Source organism: Clytia hemisphaerica, unplaced genomic scaffold (genome assembly GCF_902728285.1).
Source record: "Clytia hemisphaerica strain Z4C2 unplaced genomic scaffold, Clytia hemisphaerica genome assembly, whole genome shotgun sequence".
Lineage (NCBI taxonomy): Eukaryota > Metazoa > Cnidaria > Hydrozoa > Leptothecata > Clytiidae > Clytia > Clytia hemisphaerica.
In genome coordinates, this window is record NW_027103638.1 from 612964 (window position 1) to 630181 (window position 17218).

The 17218-nt window shown below is 34.5% G+C and overlaps 1 protein-coding gene across 2 annotated transcripts; it reads right to left on the minus strand.

Moving 5' to 3' along the window:
• Positions 1-765: 765 nt before the first annotated feature.
• LOC136802747 (ack-related non-receptor tyrosine kinase-like) lies at positions 766-14961 on the minus strand. 2 transcript variants are annotated; one of them, XM_067059506.1, is made up of 14 exons: positions 14709-14961; positions 11372-11608; positions 11053-11208; positions 10725-10910; positions 10279-10370; positions 9514-9640; positions 8954-9106; positions 6772-6878; positions 5069-5163; positions 4524-4575; positions 3884-3951; positions 3523-3597; positions 2339-3208; positions 766-1939 (listed from the first exon to the last, which is right to left on the minus strand). In XM_067059506.1, the coding sequence occupies exons 1-14, from the start codon at positions 14934-14936 to the stop codon at positions 1728-1730; spliced, it is 2658 nt and encodes an 885-aa protein (XP_066915607.1). In that variant the 5' UTR covers positions 14937-14961; the 3' UTR covers positions 766-1727. The 2 variants fall into 2 exon arrangements, with proteins under 2 accessions (XP_066915607.1, XP_066915606.1); XM_067059505.1 differs by having other exon boundaries at positions 3884-3954.
• Positions 14962-17218: the final 2257 nt, after the last annotated feature.

Here is a 17218-nt window from a genome sequence, read left to right on the forward strand (position 1 = left end):
GGCTGGCCGGTCAAAATGAGGTATTTAAATTTAGTTTTTACTTAAACAAATATTGGAGGACATGGGGTGCTAGGTTTGCAAGCTGAGGGGTATGTCCGAGTCAAAACTTTCGAAAATCGACCCTTTTGATCGTCTACCCTTTTAGTTGAGAGACTAAACTAAAAAAAGACGAATTCACATCCTTAATCGGTATGGAAACTGGTCTAACTGAAACCAGCTGTAGATGTGGAAGGAAGGCGAACAAGAATGAGGATTCGACAACTGTTCATGCTTCAGGCATGAGAGGAATCGAGTGTAATGTAAACACCCCCTTCTCTCAGACCCGGTGGGATTTTTCAGCCAGGAAAAACAACGAATCATAAAAGTCGACGAGAATTGATATTCCAATGTTATTTATGGCTGGAGATTTGATTCTTTTATTTTAAAGTCAGAAAATTCAGTGGGGTGATATATTGGCCAATTTTTCCATTGCGAAGGGGTCCCAGTGGGTCTGTGAGAAGGAAGTGTATGTCGTTTTTGTAAAAGATGTCAAAATGGGAGACATGAAAACTTTCTCATCTAAAAGAAGAGTAAAGTATTTAATTTAACTGAGTCTTAGTCAAATGTCCACTTCAACGCCCAACCGGAAAGCTTGCAGTTACTTTTTCGTAATTTTTGTGAATTTTAAGTTTGAATTTTCATTTTCTACCTGACTAAGAGGTAAAACAATTTTAGTTGACAAAAGAGAATATAGAAATACAATTGCAAATTAATCGAAAAGTGTATTTGAATACTGGAGTAAATAATGTATTGTCAACTTTTTCAAACCACAAACTATTTTACACTTGTTAGTTTCAAAAGCATCCAAAATTAGTTACAAATTATCTCGAAATATACAATACAATAACAAAGAAAACAAAATAGATGATGCGCGACTTAAAATCCGAAATAAAAATTCTTAAATATGTTGTATAAAAATGAAAAATACTTCTTAAATAAAAGGTATTTTATGTACAATAACAGCAGTATTTCTACAAACTAATAAATATATGGTAAAGGGAATGCAGTGTGTCCGAAAAAAAACGGAACAAGAAATAATTCAAATCAAACCATAAATTTTCATTTTTACAATCCCTTGGACACTCAAAGATATTCATGCGCTGGTTATTATGACATCCAGTCAAAGAGACATAATAAGATTCTACTATTGTCTGGATGTTCCACTTTTTTCGGTAGACATACTGTATTATTTAATTTAACTAAAAACAGAATATATGATACTTATTTTATGAAGTAGTCTCGCCAAGGTTCTTGACAAGGTCAAATAATTACAGAAATGCACATCAATGCCAAACTGGGAGTAATCTCTAGTATGGACATGCGATAGGAGAGCAAATAACATGTGTGTCGCAGAAAGAGGACAAATTTTTCGTAAAATCCTCATTATTTATGCCAAATTTTATGCTTGTATTAGCAAGCTATACAAGTGTCCTTGATATTAGTTAATATTCAATTTCGAAAACTTATTCAATCATCTTTGGAATTGAATTATATTGATTGAACAGAGAATTGTAATCTCATTTCATTATTCTAAGCCCAGTTTGGATAGTGAGGATTTTACTTCATATAGAACTTTGCCTGCTTTATTTGGGACACACTGTACGATTCATAAATTCAATTGATCAGTTCACTTTACAGCATAACCATTTTGGCTTCTATAGTTCTTCTATCGTTAAGTTAGTCAATGATCACAATGACTTCAATATATCATAGTTTTTCTGATCCAATATGATGCATTGTCTTGCATTTGGTGAAACGTTGACAATGGAAGACATGTCGGTATATTTGGAAGAGTCTGAACCAAGTTCAATCATACTGTACCGTTTACTGGCGATAGAATTTCGTTTTTTTCGACGTGGTGGGGCGACAGGTGATGGACTTTTCAGCTCTTGAACATTTTCTGTAAAACCAATATTATATGTCATTCGAAAAAACTACAGTCGACTCAATCTAATTCGATCTTCATGGGACCACAAATTTTATTTGATTTAGAGAAAGATTCAAATTACAGAGAGTAATTTATTCCACCCTGTAGCTTAGGCACCAATATTTTAGTTTGAATTACAGAAGGATCCAAATAATAAAGGGTCCCAATCGGTTTGCATGAATGCGTGAATTGAAGGGTTGCTGACAGGGACAGGGGGGGAGATTCGAATTGGAAAGAGCTCACTGTCTATAATACACAAAGACAGTAGCGTAAAAAGATTAGCTATATAAAGCCATTTCCTTTTTAGGACCTAAAATGATAAATTCATTGCAAGTTCAGAAAAATAGCCGTGAAAAATTGTACGAATCATACCATATATTTGCGAGTCCTCTACATTTGTTGGCCCATTACCGAGCAGATTATGGGTATTGGAATTAATGGCTTTTGGAGGCGGAGGTGTATCATATCTCGATTCAAGATCTCTGTTATCAACAACCGCTAAATCTTCCAATACTTTTGTCTTTGAATGATCACGAATTGGAACTAAATCGTAAAGGTTACACTGGAGTTTTGATTCTAACGAGGAGTTGGCTGTACCGCCAGGGATCATTGCGTCTTGTCCAGGGATGTAGAACTTAGCAGAGCTTTCGGTGTTAGGGATAGGAGCACTGACTGTTAATTCTTTAGAGGTAAGTTCCTCTTTCTTCTTGCGGAAACGTAACGAACGACGTAATAGGCTGCGTTTACGTGGATTGGCAAGATCTGGTAACGAGCGCCGGCGTTCCGTCATCGTTTTAGATGATTTTGTACCTTCACTTGTTGACAGTTTAGATTTATTTGAAATACCACTATCTTGTAGTTTCAAGGAGGACATTGTTTTATTAACGAGGTCCAAGCATACTGGTGAATTTGACGAGAATGATGGTGATTCATCGCGGTCAAGAGTATCTGAGAAAACGGAATGTCGATTGGATGAGCTACAAGATGAACATCGTCCTCTGTTGGTGATATTATATCCTCTACTGCGATGACGTGCTCTACCTGGAATAGTGATCGGTTTGGTCAGCTGTGGAATACCAATTGTAGACGTCTGAGCATTAAGATCGGCCGTGTTACAACGGTGTGTTGAAGAGTCTGAACTGTACGTACTGCACCGACAAAGACATCCTGAATCAATGCTACTTTGTGATAAACAGTCTTCACAGTATCCACCTTCTATACTTGACATTCCACCACCATATCCTATCAAAAAACACAAGATTTAAATACGTTTACTTAAGAAAACAACGTTTTATCAATTTCAAGAAAAGTATTTTCACTTGATTTTCTGTCCAGTCAGTAGACAAGAATTCACTTCGAGCTCTACCGAGTATAGCAATTGAGTCCTCAGGTTCCAAATAGACCCGTAGCTAAATGGTAGAGCAAATGCCCGCGAATGGCATGGTTGTGAGTTCGAGTCTCGCCGGATCCTTTGGTTTTCCAACGGTTCTGGTGGCTGGTCAGAAGATAACACGAGAGCGACTGTATTCACTTCATTTTGCTGATAATATTTTTACCTGATCCGAAACTATTGGTGCATTCAAAAGAGACATCTTTAGGTGTGGTACTTCTTAATTCGCTTCCTGTTGAATCTAAGGCGGAAATCAGCTAACTCATTTTTTTTAGGTAGATTGAATAGTCAAGGTTTAAATGTCAAGTTTTCCAGAAATTTTGATTTACGAAGGTACTTTACAAATCAGCAGCAGATTACGAAACAATATTAATATTATCTTATCTCAATGGGCTTAGCAGTCAGGCCAAAGATTTCCTAGGCTGCTGTCATCCACTAATAGTTTCGTGTTCCTTATAGTACTTATATGGTTTCGTAGTAGAGGTCTGCGATTCAACCTAAGGATTTCCTAAGGAAAGCTGACTTACCAGTTTCTGTTAGCCATTGAGATGACGTCCAAAGTTTGTTGACAAATCCTTCAGCCGGTACAGAAAGCCTGCTTGATAAATAGTTCAAGTGAAATTAGAATATTTTACTAAAACGGTTGCATTTTAGCAAAGGCAGTCTCCAGATCAGTGTATTAATACATACGGTCAAAGAGGGTAGATATCTTACGTAAAAGACTACGAAAGAGCTACTCTAGTTGAAGCAAAATAATCTGCCATTTTTTGTAAGTAGAAAATAGCTCGGTGCCGGCAATTTGATTCTGGTTTTTTTGTTTGGTTGAACTAATTCGTGCCGATACCGAACTATAGTCTACTAAGAGTTAGTTCATCTAATATTTCCAGCTCACCCAAATAGAGAATTATATGTCGTTTTTTGATAGTTTGGGTTAGGGTTAGGGTTTGTCGTTCTTTTTGTCGCTTTTTAATAGTTATTTGTCGTTCTTTTTAGATGGTCTGGAAACGTTAAATGAACAGTCTCCTATGGTCTACGAAAGATGGCGAATTATTTTTGCTTCAACTAGGGACAGAGTAGCTGCCGTCGCTGTGGAAATACAGAGAAACTCTAAATAGTGTTTCATGTAAGATATCTGTGGGGTAGAAGGATTAAAAAGACGAGACTTACCGATTCAGAGAGCAGCGTCTTACACCTTCATCCTGACCAACATTCGCTGCACCTATTAAAATATTGAACATTAATATCGGAATACCACTTGAAATTACTTTAGGCGTACAGTCTTTCGCAGCAGAAACTTTCGCGACGGTCGAAAACTCGCGAAATTTACGACACTACGAATTCGAAGAAAAAATATTGGATAAAAATGAGAATTTTTAAACGAGAATTGGCTAAAAAGTGACAAATGTTCCTTGAATATACGATAAAAACGATTATTCTTTGGCTTTGAAAAGGCAAAAAATATGCTGAAATTTTAAATTTATTACGATTTCTTAGTTTTATAAATTTTCAAGTTTTTTAAGAATTTTTCACGGAGCATAAACTTTCGCAAATTACCCTGTTAAGAATTTTCAAAGACTTTTGCAAAAAAGGTCAAAATTCGCGAAAATCGCGAAAGTTTCTGCTCGCAAGAGTTTGGTAGTTAGAATTAAAGTCAAATCAAACTTAAAAGGAGTTCAACTATGTATGTTGTATAGCTGTGAGTAAAAATTCACCTGATATGATCCCCGCGTGTATATCCACATTTTGCGAGAGGATGAAGCCCACTTGTCCTGTTCGTCTGTTTTGGCCCTTCCATATCCCATCAGCACTAGTAAATGAAAAAATTTCGCTTACAAAATTTTGGGATGGACAATAGGGCAAAAGCGAGACGATGCTATCGTCCGTTAGAGGGATAGTAAACAAGTCGGTTTACGGAAAAATTCTTGTGGTAGAGAGTTTGGAACAAACATAAACACCTCCGCCACTGCTTACTCCGCCCTGGGCTAACCATTTTTAGCGATCTTGTGTAAACTATCAAGGCTTTAAATTTACAGATCAGTCATAGTTATATTACAAACGGGAAAATCAGCCAAAATACCGTCCGTGCTAAATTATTTAATCCTCAGTGGCTGAAAAAGGTTCTGACTTGGTCACTGAGACAAGGATGTTTATATTTTTTTAGGCGAGACCAATTTGAATAGTTGTTTTACGGGCCCGATCGACCCTGAAATTCAAAAAATCGAAATAAAAATAAAATTGATTTTGGTACTACTTTTTCACTTTCATTGCTTTTACAGACATATTTTCAAAATTCCGGTAGTTTTTCAAAGGTTTTGAGAATTTTATGTTCAATTTTTCATTTTATTCTGAATTTCGTATTTTTGTCAAGATGTAGTAGTTTTTGCTGCCTTTTAGTAGATTTGGTGAAAGGTGAATTAAGGTGAAATTCTACTTTTATTTTTATTCTTTCGCAGACCGAGCGACCCTCTTTTAAAAAAGTGAACACAATTACTAGTACTAACAGCAATAACAATCTTGTAATAACTTATCACGATACATTTGTACAAATGAATGACCAGAAATGATTCATGTCAGTACAAACATTAAAATGCATCTGCAGTCGAAACGTGTTCAAATATTTTTTTCTTAGAAGTTAAAATTAGATGGGAAATGACGAGTCGACTACTTTTATTTTGATGAAAAGTCGTGTATCAAAGCATTTAGAGTATAAGAACTTTAAGATAAATCCGGATATCTAACGGGATGGAGAAAGATAAAAAGCATTCTCAGTGCCAAAAAAACATTGAAAAATTCCTTCTTATAAAATTCACGTGATGCAACCATTAGCAGTTACATAATTATCTTAAATATAGTTTTCAAAGCTTAATGGAGAAAATCAAAGCGGAAAAATAGAAGTCTTCATCATGAGAAAGTAGACACTGGAAAACTCTTATCACCTGATTTTTACAGTCTCTACGAAGAGATTGTTCTATAATAAGGGTCTCGCCTTGATTTTTCGAAAACGATAACTAACGATTCTCCGAAGTACGATGTTGAAATTACAGTCGACGCTCTGTAATTCGATCTTTAAGGAGAATTGGATATTAATTGAATAAGGGAGAATATCGAATAGTAGAACATCTTTTAACAGAATTTCTTGTCGAAATGGAACTTTCAATATCATCGAATAATGGAGCGTATCGAACAGTAGAACGTTGAATTAGAGAGCGTCAACTGTAATAACAACATTCAGTCAACTCTCTCTAATTCGAACCTCTATAATTTGAATATTTCTATAGTTCGAACTAAAGCATTGGTCTCATCAGCTGGAAAGTAGTATTTTAAATACTCTCTATTTCAAAGTCTTCGAATCTTTCTCTTATTCAAAGAGAAGTCTAAGTTCCTTTGAGATCGAGTTAGAAAGAAACAACGGTACCTGTCCAAGTTGAAAACAGTGACAATGTCTCCAGCAATGAAATGTAACCCATCTGTAAGAGTTCCTGTTGTTGAATTGGTTATGGCTCTTACTTCGATCGGTAATGTCTAAATAGTGAGGTTTGTAGAACTTTAATACAAATTTTAAGAAATTATGACTCCTTTCTCGCACTCTATTTATACTTTGCAACATCGTTTTTAGCTTTTATTGCCTAATTAGCAGCACTGACCTGTATATACCCTGGACCATGCTATATCCGACATCTTTGATCGGAGTGTATTTGGAAGTGTTATCCGCTAAGGATAATTAAAAATTACTGTCAACCGGCGCTACATCATCAAAAGTATTTGAAGAAAAGTAGATCTAGCGCCCTCGATGCATTTACACCGCTATTGAGTAGTACTTCTATTACGGTACAACTTTCAAAAAAACTACGATCAAAGATTTTGCTTTGTCGGGATTGAGAAACTTTGTTCAGGGTATACAAAGGTCAGTGCTAATTAGCACCAGTGCAACTTCACCGGGTCATTGAGACAGGGATGTAATCTAGCAGAACCTTGCTTTAACCAAAATGAAAGGTAACAAAAATTGCTCTAAAGGAGATTCTTTTCCATGCAGCCAGCTTTAACTTGGCAACTAATCTCTTGAGTTGAGAGAACATAAGACGTTCAACATTTAATCTTTGAAAAGATGAGCTAAAATAAAAAGGATATCAAATGATTTACTTAATGACTTAAGGGAATTTCCTTTGAAAGCAAAACAAATTGCTAGCTTTAGAAGATATGTACAGGAAACTTTAATATGTATCAGTGTATATCAATGTTAAATACTGCTTTAAAAGACAGAGACTAAAAAGGAATTGAATTAATCTTTCAATACCTATTTGACTTATGATTGTTTTTTTCTCCTGAGAAAAATATAACGGTTTAAGAGCTTTTTTGACTGAAATCAGGCGACATTCACATGTCATGGAGATTGAATTTTTATATTTACGTCAACACACATCAATCACGTTCTTGAAGGATCAAAATATTTTTGTCTATGATAACGCGTATTTTGAAATCGATTGAGCGTTATCGAAAGAAAATTTTGCATATAAACAAAACACATAGTTACTTTATGAAGTACGTAGGTGGAACATAAATCTGCGTGAAGACAAAATTCATTATCTCGAAAAGTAAATAAAAATATAGGTAACAAAATCAAATGCTTGGAAAAATAAATAAAAGTATAGACCAACCCTTAATGAATCTAGAATAAAGCATAGACATTTGAAATACCAGTAACTAAAGTTTAAGTGAGATTTTCTAAAGGTCAAATTCTTTCCATTCGCTTGCAATCGCATGGTTTCGTTTTGATCATCTATTACTCATAAGTGGGATTGTAGTAGGTATCCAGTCAAATAAAAAGTATTATTTCACAGCACGTTCGAGTCGAAGGCTTACAAAAAGTATGAGATGCCTTGGAGTTTTTACAAGATACTTCACTAATTGGTCATTTAAAGTGATAGAGATGACGCGTTCTTTAGAAAAAAGTAATAAAATTCTTTTATTACATCTTAACGACCAACCAAATCAAATAAGAGCTTGTAAAAACTCCAGCTTGTCCCAAAAGTATAAGATATCAGCAAAACGTAAACAAATTATCAAATAAGGCGGAGTCACTCAGAATGATACAAAACTTTGTAAACGTTGTTACAAAAGTATTTTATCATATGTTTTTAATAAGAATATTTCTTTCTACAATATTGACGTAAAAGAAACAAACCAACGGTGCACAGATGAATCGTAGGATTTTCTAGCTTATATATATCGTGGGAAGTACATTCCGCTACAAGCAGGTTTTCCCCACTCATTCATGTGAATAAAAATAACTATTCGAACTAGCCACTAGGTAAAATCCTTAAATCATTGATGTAAATATATCCCAATCATATCACAAACTCACAACGCAGAAAATGTGGAGGGGGGTTCCAAGGGTACGAAATATCGGTAGTTTTATCGTAAAATATTAGCGTACCGACTAAAAAATTCTCAATACCCGTTAAAATGTTCTGACGAGTATGAAAAAACGGAGATTTGGCTTTTCAATCCTCGATCCCAAATTTGGGTTTTTAGTTTAAATTTATAAATGCATCTGCTATCATAGCGGTTGATTTTCGTAATTTTTTGAAGGAACTCACCTCTAACAGTCTTTTTTCAAGATTTTGAAAGTTACTCCGTTCGCCTTCTCGGTAATTCCAACAACACGCATAAAGGGTGGAATAGATTTCACGTGGACAATGTTCAGGGCAAGAAAGTCTTTCGTTGTTTGGCTCTTCGATCTTCTCAAGGATCTAAAAGAAAACGTCATATTTTAAAAGGACACGCGATTCTTGATATACGTATAAGACATTTTTCAAAAAACGGGTGCTTCTGTCAGAAAATATGATGCCATCTTTACTTACACATACCAAAAATGATGGTTTTAAAGAGTCAAACCAATGGATTTTTAAGGAAGAATTGATTCAGCATTATTGCGACTTTTGAATTAACCTTGTTCAATATATATTTTATCGGCTATGTAAAGCTTACTGATAGCGCGCCAGATAATACCCTCTGGCGTCCATCAGTAACGTAAATGAAGCCTGGGATACACGGGGACGGGATTGCTCGTGAATAACTTATTTTATTTGCCTTGGGCATCAATAGAGATATAGCAAAAGGTCCACAAACGAAGTAAGACGATGTTTAATCTATTTACCTGACCACCATTGAGGCCAGCCCATGGTTCAGCACCGTATGTGAAAATCTCGTAAGCGGTGATTCCGAAAGCCCAAACATCTGAGGCATGCGAGAAACGTTTGTATTTCAAACATTCTGGAGCACACCTGAAAGATTATCAAATAAAAATAGCAAAATTTAACATTATCTTTTCGGATGGAACGGGTGAGGTAGGTTGGTTTACCCTAGGTACCAGAGGCAAAGTTTTCATCAGAGAAAATATTTATTTGATATTTATTCGAGCTGTGATACTGACAGTAAAGTTGGTTACTGCGCAGTTAAAGTTATTTCGTTTTTGTGACGTTTAATTTAAAGTCTTAGAAGAGTAAGCGAAAGTATACTCTCGAGTGAATTGGTATAAAATTTTTATGAAAAGCTTTTTAAGGATATCGTTACCAAATAATATGATTACTTTTATAGCCATTTAGAACGTCTTCGAAAATTGAAAGAGAATGAAAATTGAGTGTTACTCGTCCACATCATCAAATTGTAATCCCTTTTTACAAGCGGATTGCTTTACAAAAAGATTAAAATTTCTCGAATAAATCACGAACAACGTCATTTCTTTCATTTGGAATGAAATGTTTTTTTAAGTCACGCAACTTCCGCCATTATTGAAGGGAACGTTCGAATCTTTAATGGTGTCCCTTACGCAAATCGAACGTTTGCTTCCATTATGGCGGAAGATACATAGCTTAGCAAAACATGGAGGCATTCTACGAAATCATTAAAATGCCAGACTTACCAAGCGAAAGGTATCAAGCCATCAGGGTGCATGACGTAATGCTCAACATCATCGTCTAGTGGCCTTGCTAGCCCAAAATCACCAATCTTTATCTGAAAAGAAAAGAAAAATTGTAAAATTTGCAGGGGCAATCCAGTACAGATAAAGTAGTAAATACAAGATAATTAAGATTTCTCAATTTTAAATGACACAGTTCAGTAAATTTAATTTGTCTTAACTAACATACACGTCAACAGTATAACGTCCAGAACATGCGTTACAAGGTACTGTGCAAGCTAGCACACAACGTTTTTTGAATAACGTTCATTCGACGTTATGAGAAAGTCAGGCACGTCAGATTGACGTTATTATGACGTTTTTTTGCCAGCTGGGGTTATTAAAGATAATAAAGCAAAGTTGTGCACAAGCTAGGAATAAACAGGTAAAACACAGGTAAAATTTCTAACCTTTTCATATGATACCAAAAGAATGTTTCTTGCTGCCAAATCTCTATGTACAATTTTATTCCTTTCCAAATATTTCATACCAGCTGAAATTTGGACCAAAAAGCTGCTCAGTATTGAGATTTGGAACTTATGTCTTTCTTGTCGAAGCCTCTTCAGTAATGTTCCCAGTGGTGCAAGTTCTGTTACCTTGACATGTGAAATGATAAAAGCAAATTAAAAGACTAAACGTACTATTTAAACGCTTTTTTTCACCCCGAAAATGAAAAAAAAAATGAACAAACCAGCCTCATCTAAATTAACTAGGCCTTACAAAAAAGCAAACACTTACCAACATCATTGGAGTTGAGATGAGAACACCAAACAATCGAATGAGATTTGGATGATTCAAACAACTCATAGCACTTGCTTCTTTCACTACTTCATTTTGAATATCTGTTATGCCATTTCCAGTTGTTCTTCTAATACATTTCACTGCTACAAAAATCTTGAAAAACAACAACATATTTATTTACTGTAATGAAGAAAAAGATATAGAAAATTTGAAACCTTAAAAATGCAAGGACAAAAGTAAAGACGAAAGATTCTGGTAATAGAATCCATTAACATGATTTAAAATTTTGACCACAAAAAAATGAATCGAAACATACTTTTTCGTTATCTACAGTTATCCATTCTGCACTTCGGACTGAACCGAAAGCCCCTTTACCAATCACTTCCAAAAACCTTATGTCTTTCTCTTGTATCAAGCATTTAGCCTCTTGTCTCGGGCTTTTCTGGTCTTCAGGAACACTGGGGATGTTAGTATTTTGAATTGATTGTGTGGCATTATCTTGCAGAGAAACATCTTGTAAATTGTTGCTTGAGCTTGATAGTCGAAACGATTTCTTTAAGAAAAACAAAGATTAAGAATTAAAAGTGAGAAGATGGTTCAAATGAAGGATACTGTATTCCATTTTTAGTGCATGGTATAGCGAGAACTTCTTCTAGTGTAATATAATGGAAATTTTGAACATTGTTGTCTGTGTCTCCACTTGGGAAATGGGAAATAATAAAGGATTATGAAAACAAATCCTTTTGTAATCATTCATTTCAAGCAGCATTACTAATTAGCTAAATACAACCCTATCAATTAGAGGTCATTATCAAAGTACCTTTATCAGGCAAGGGAAAGATTTTTAATTAGAAGTTGCTTTTAATGTAAAAGTTGATACTAGAAATTATTTTGATTAGTAGGAAGACAAATGAATGGAAATAAATGGTCCCACGTATGGTCCCATATTTCTCACAAAAGAATATGATTCAACATTATCAAAATGTTTCATCAGAAAAAATATTGATAGGTGAAATCTTATAAGAGGCTTTTTCCATTTTGTTCGTATTTTGTTAAATTAGAGAAGTTTCTAATACAATTGCAATCTTCTTTTTCTCTAAAATTCCTTAGTCTCAAAAAGAAATGATGATAGGCACTTCCACTTAGCTTTTCATATTTGAAACAATTTTTTGTCCGAAAAAGAAGAGCTTTTATATGTACTCTTTCCTAAGAAAACACATGAAATATATAGAAAAAATTTATAAATATTTGATAAGTCTAGAGAAACTTATTTAGTTTTGTTACCAAGCAGCTTGAAACACAGCTTGATAAATCATTTATACATTTTAAAACGTTTTTATTTTCACTTTTCCCTGCCCATTTTCTTTTCTTAGTCTGGAATGAAAATGTATCTTTTCATTGATAAAAAGTACTCAATGAGAATTATCAAATTTCTGTTTTACAGTTGCTATAGTTTTGAAATACATGTGTTGTAAACTGTAAAACTAGTTTTATTTTTCCGAAATATAAATTCAATTATCATAAAGCCCTAAAAACATAAAATGATAAACAGTTACAACAAGCAATGACATTTAAACCCAATCAAAAAATCAAATTGACATTGTAGAGAACGGATTCAATATGCAACTTCATATTGAGATTCAATAATAAATAATGTTGATGTCTTTTCCAAGCAAGGACTTTTTCACATTTTTGTGCAAAATTGATACTGGGCACTTATTAACAATAATCAAAATTCACAGCCACAAAGCCTGAAAAGGTAAATATCATAAGCAATCAGGACTTCAGAAATGTTCATTGAATTTCTGAAAAAAAATAACTCTTGTGTAGTCCGAAAAACCTGAACCAAAGCATTTTTGCTTTATCACATCAAAGACTGAAAGACATGTGGTTTTTGTACCCAATGTTCAAAATTGTGTGGATTCATGGCCTTATGGGAAAGAGGGTGTGTGCAATTCTAATATTTTCTTAATCACATACTTATGAAAAACTCCAATATAAAAAAATCAGAAGAAAAATCGTGAAATTTCCTGGATTCAATTTGACTGGTTTTTCTGCTGTAAATGCGATTTAAAATTTTTTTGGTGGATTTAATTTTGCAAGTCAGAAATCTCATGCGTTTTCGCAAGTTTTAATTTCGCAAAAATGTCAAAAATTTGCAAAATCACAAAATTCAACCTCATGAAAGTTTAATTCCATTAAATCATATGAAACTGTTGAAGAGTGTGCAGTAAATGTGTGAATAGTAAGACCACTGAAATTTACATGAGATATATCTTTCCAACGTTTTTTGTAAAATCAAATGTAAAATATGATGCAAAAGTAATCTTGTTTCCTGTTTAAAGAAAAACTGAATCTATCTGCTATTTTACCTTAGTTTCTCCCAGCATGTACAAATAGGTAGGTGCAATAATAATGCTACAGAACAGTAAAATGAGAAAGATTTACCAGACTGCCCAAGGTTTTTCTGTTGAAAAACAGACTTACAGAAAGATTCACCACCATTTCAAACTATGAAAAAAATGCCTCTTGCAAAGTCAACTACTGGTTCACATGGCTATTTCAAAACTTTATTTGGGATTTTTATATCAATGAAGGTGCGGAAAATCAAAAAACAAATCCGATCAATGTATGTGTAAAATTTATTAGATTTATAAAAACTTGGGAAGATTTTTGAGTGTCACCAGACACTCTCTGAAAATCTAAATCCAGATGATTTTACCTTAAGTTGATCTAAAGTCGACAACTAATAGTTGTTTGGGAGAATGCGACGGCCTTTTGAATAACTAATTACTCTACAGCACTTATCTAGAGACAAGATAGTTTTCACGTATTCACTGGCTGAGGGAAAGTATTACCCCTGTGGACGACAATGTTCTTTGGATTTATTTTTCACTTGGAAATCCTGAGAAATTTGAAAAAGGTTTCGGAAAATCCAGGATTTTTCCTCATTATTTAGTTATAAGTATTGGAAAATCCATAAAATTTGCTCTATTTTCTTGGCAAGTATCGGAAAATCAAAAACCTTGAATGTTACGGAAATGCTCAAGTTTTTCAAAAGTAACATGCTACTGAAAATCTATGTTGTCCACAGGGGGGTAACCGACTAACGGAGCAACTTGAACCGCCCAATAAACTGTCAAGTTTTCCTGAAACAGCCTAAAAGACTATATTGTGTTGCCAGGTTTACCGTCAACTGCACTGCACTAACTTGGGACTACCTGACAAAACATGAGACGGCAAATCAGCCACCATTTCACCGAACCTCCAAAGTCATTTGATTTGAGTTAAAAATACACAATTTCTCCTTCGCACCGAATAGGCTTTTAAATCAAAATATGAAAAAAATCCGTAGTGGAACATCCGCGAGTGTCTGTGCACTTTAAGAGAAACGAAGAAGAATGATTGATAAACTTGGTGGAGTTACCAAAACAAATTTATTGTCAAAGAGATTTAACAGTAAGTGAAAATACGGTCTGATATCAACCAGTCCCATGTTTTCAGCCAATCGTTCCAAGTTAGAGCAGTTGACTGTACCAATATTATGGTTAAGAAAAGGTCCATCTGCCTCTCTCAAAGCCAGATCTTCTGATTACCTGTTCTTGCAGGAATTATCAAAATGTTCTCTAAAAGTCATAATATTAAATACCTACCTTTAACTTCGTCAAGAAAAACTTTTTCTTGTTCTTTTTCAACGAATCGAATAAACGTCGAATTTCCGGCATCGACATGCCAATACATGTGAAGTCTGATTCAGTGGCATATTCAAAGTGCTCTAATCTCGTAATATGTAATTTATTTGAAATTATTTCATAGAATTGGATCAGTTGTATTTTGTTTAAAAAATCTTGTAACTGCTGCTGTTCACTTGACAAACTCATTTCTAAAATTTTTTAAATCACTTTCGATTAAAACGTGTTTATGTTTTGATCAGATTTTTTGTTTTGATTTTCTCAGCGTTTGATTGGCCAGATTAATTGCTCACGTGCTCACAGAGTGCTTTGTGCACCATTGATGACATCATAAATATTATTCCACCAATCAGGCTTTGTTTTTTAAAGCCTGGCTTACCTTACAAGTTTTTTTCCCCGGAAATTTCCCAAAGACTTGAGTGATATGATAATATACGAGTTGCGAGTTACGAGTTACGAGTTACGAGTTGCATTTAGAACCACGAGTTGCGAGTTACTTTTTACGAGTTACGAGTTACGAGTTGCATTTTAACAAAATAAAATCGCGAGTTACGAGTTATGAGTTGCATTTTAACTCACAAAATTCGCGAGTTGCAAATTGAAAGTGCGAGTTGCAAATAAAAAGTGCGAGTTGCAAATAAAAAGTGCGAGTTGCAAATTAAAAGTGCGAGTTGCATATTAAAAGTGCGAGTTGCAAATTAAAAGTGCGAGTTGCATATTAAAAGTGCGAGTTGCAAATTAAAAGTGTGTGTTACAAATCGAAAAGTCAGTAAGAGTGAAAATTGATAAAAGGAAGGATATTTTTTAAATGATTAAATTATTATTGCTGCTCACTATTATACATAAGAAGAGCAAATATTTGGTGGATAAAGAAAAAAATGTACAAAAAGTATTTACATTGCATGAGTGTAAAGAACTGTAGAGAAAAGTGCTCCCGGGCGGGGGTAATAGGTTTGGATGCGTTTTTACTAAAAAGGGTAACATGAGGTAGCGCGGGGTAAGGGGGTAACAAGGTAAAAGGCTGAGAATGCATGGCTCTAAGGGGTTGTTTCACCTACAGTAATCATAAGATCACATGCAAAACGTGTACAATCATGGTCGTAATATTTTAGAAAAAAGGGAAATTCCCACGAATTTTCAAAACTAAAAACGATTTGGAAGTGCTCTAAGTTAGGTTGGAAGGATAGAGTTTTAACTCGAGTTCTAACGCTAGATTTAAGACTTTAGGATCTGAGGATCCAAAAGTTCAAAAATGGTCCAATACGGCTCAGAATATAGCCTGGAAATCTATAAACCCATGCCAAATTGAAATATCCGATTAAATTTAAGAGATGGCCCAAAATCTCGCCTGAACTCCAAATTTTGAGAAACAAGGAAATAAGCTAAATTCTCAATAGATTTTTAACATGATTGTAGAACAGCCATTTGAAAGCTATTGAAGCTTGAATAGGTTGTCGATTTCTATCCTTTTGTGTTATCAGCATCAAATTTATAAGTGACAAAACCCCAAATCAGTCCTTCGTAGAGTGCCTTTTTCGAAAAATTTGGGGAAAAAGTTGAAAGTTTTAGAAAATTTTGGATTTTCAGTTCCAATCAGGGTCACTCTTTTCGCAAATTTCGGCAACATTTTTGAAAAAACGAGTCCCATGTAGAGTCATATTTTGGAACCTCAGCGGAGCATCCCCGTCGGTCGGAAGGGTAGGACCCCCCCCCACCCCCGGGACAAAACCTTTGTTTGCTGGGATTGCCTAAAGAAACTTTATATTTGACCATCAGATCATTATTTCATAAAAGTAAGTGATTTTATCAACATAAGGACAATAGAATAATTGATTAGAATTGTATCTCTAAAACTGCCCTTCCCAAAGTTTGCCTCTTGACAATATTTATCTATTTATATCAAAGGCATCTCATTCTGTACAATTAAAATATTTGGTGTAATAAAGCTTGCAGGTATCACACTTAAGTAGCCTGTCAATAATTTTATCAAAAAGTGTCACTTTGTCTTGAAAATGACAGGTAACGTCCACGTTATTAAAAGTAACATTAAAGATGTTTCTCGATAGGAAGAAACACGCGCATTTCTTTTCAAAACTTAAAGTTATGTAATGCTCTGTTTTGTTTTTATACAAAAATGAGCGAAAAAATGTGTGATTTGAGTGGTTTCACAACTTTAATCACAAAACGTAAACAGTTTGGCTGAGTTTTCCATGCTTTGCTTTGGGTTTAGCTTTTTTTGTGCTGTTATTATTTAAGATAACAATCTCAGACTTGATTTTAATTTGCAACTCGAACTTTTAATTTGCAACTCGCACTTAATATGGAACTCGCACCTTCAATTTGCAACTCGCACTTTTAATTTGCAACTCGCGAATTTTGTGTGTTAAGATGCAACTCGTAACTCGCAACTCGCGATTTTATTTTGTTAATATGCAACTCGTAACTCGTAAAAAGTAACTCGTAACTCGTGG

Bases quoted from the DNA above. Each gene is read 5' to 3' on its own strand.
- LOC136802747 (XM_067059505.1), bottom strand. From the start codon at position 14,936: ATGAGTTTGTCAAGTGAACAGCAGCAGTTACAAGATTTTTTAAACAAA. The intron at 11,209-11,371 runs GTATGTTTCGAT...TTGTTTTTCAAG, and splicing joins TAACTGTAGATAACGAAAAA to ATTTTTGTAGCAGTGAAATG. The intron at 9,107-9,513 runs GTAAATAGATTA...GTTTTCTTTTAG, and splicing joins CTGGCCTCAATGGTGGTCAG to ATCCTTGAGAAGATCGAAGA.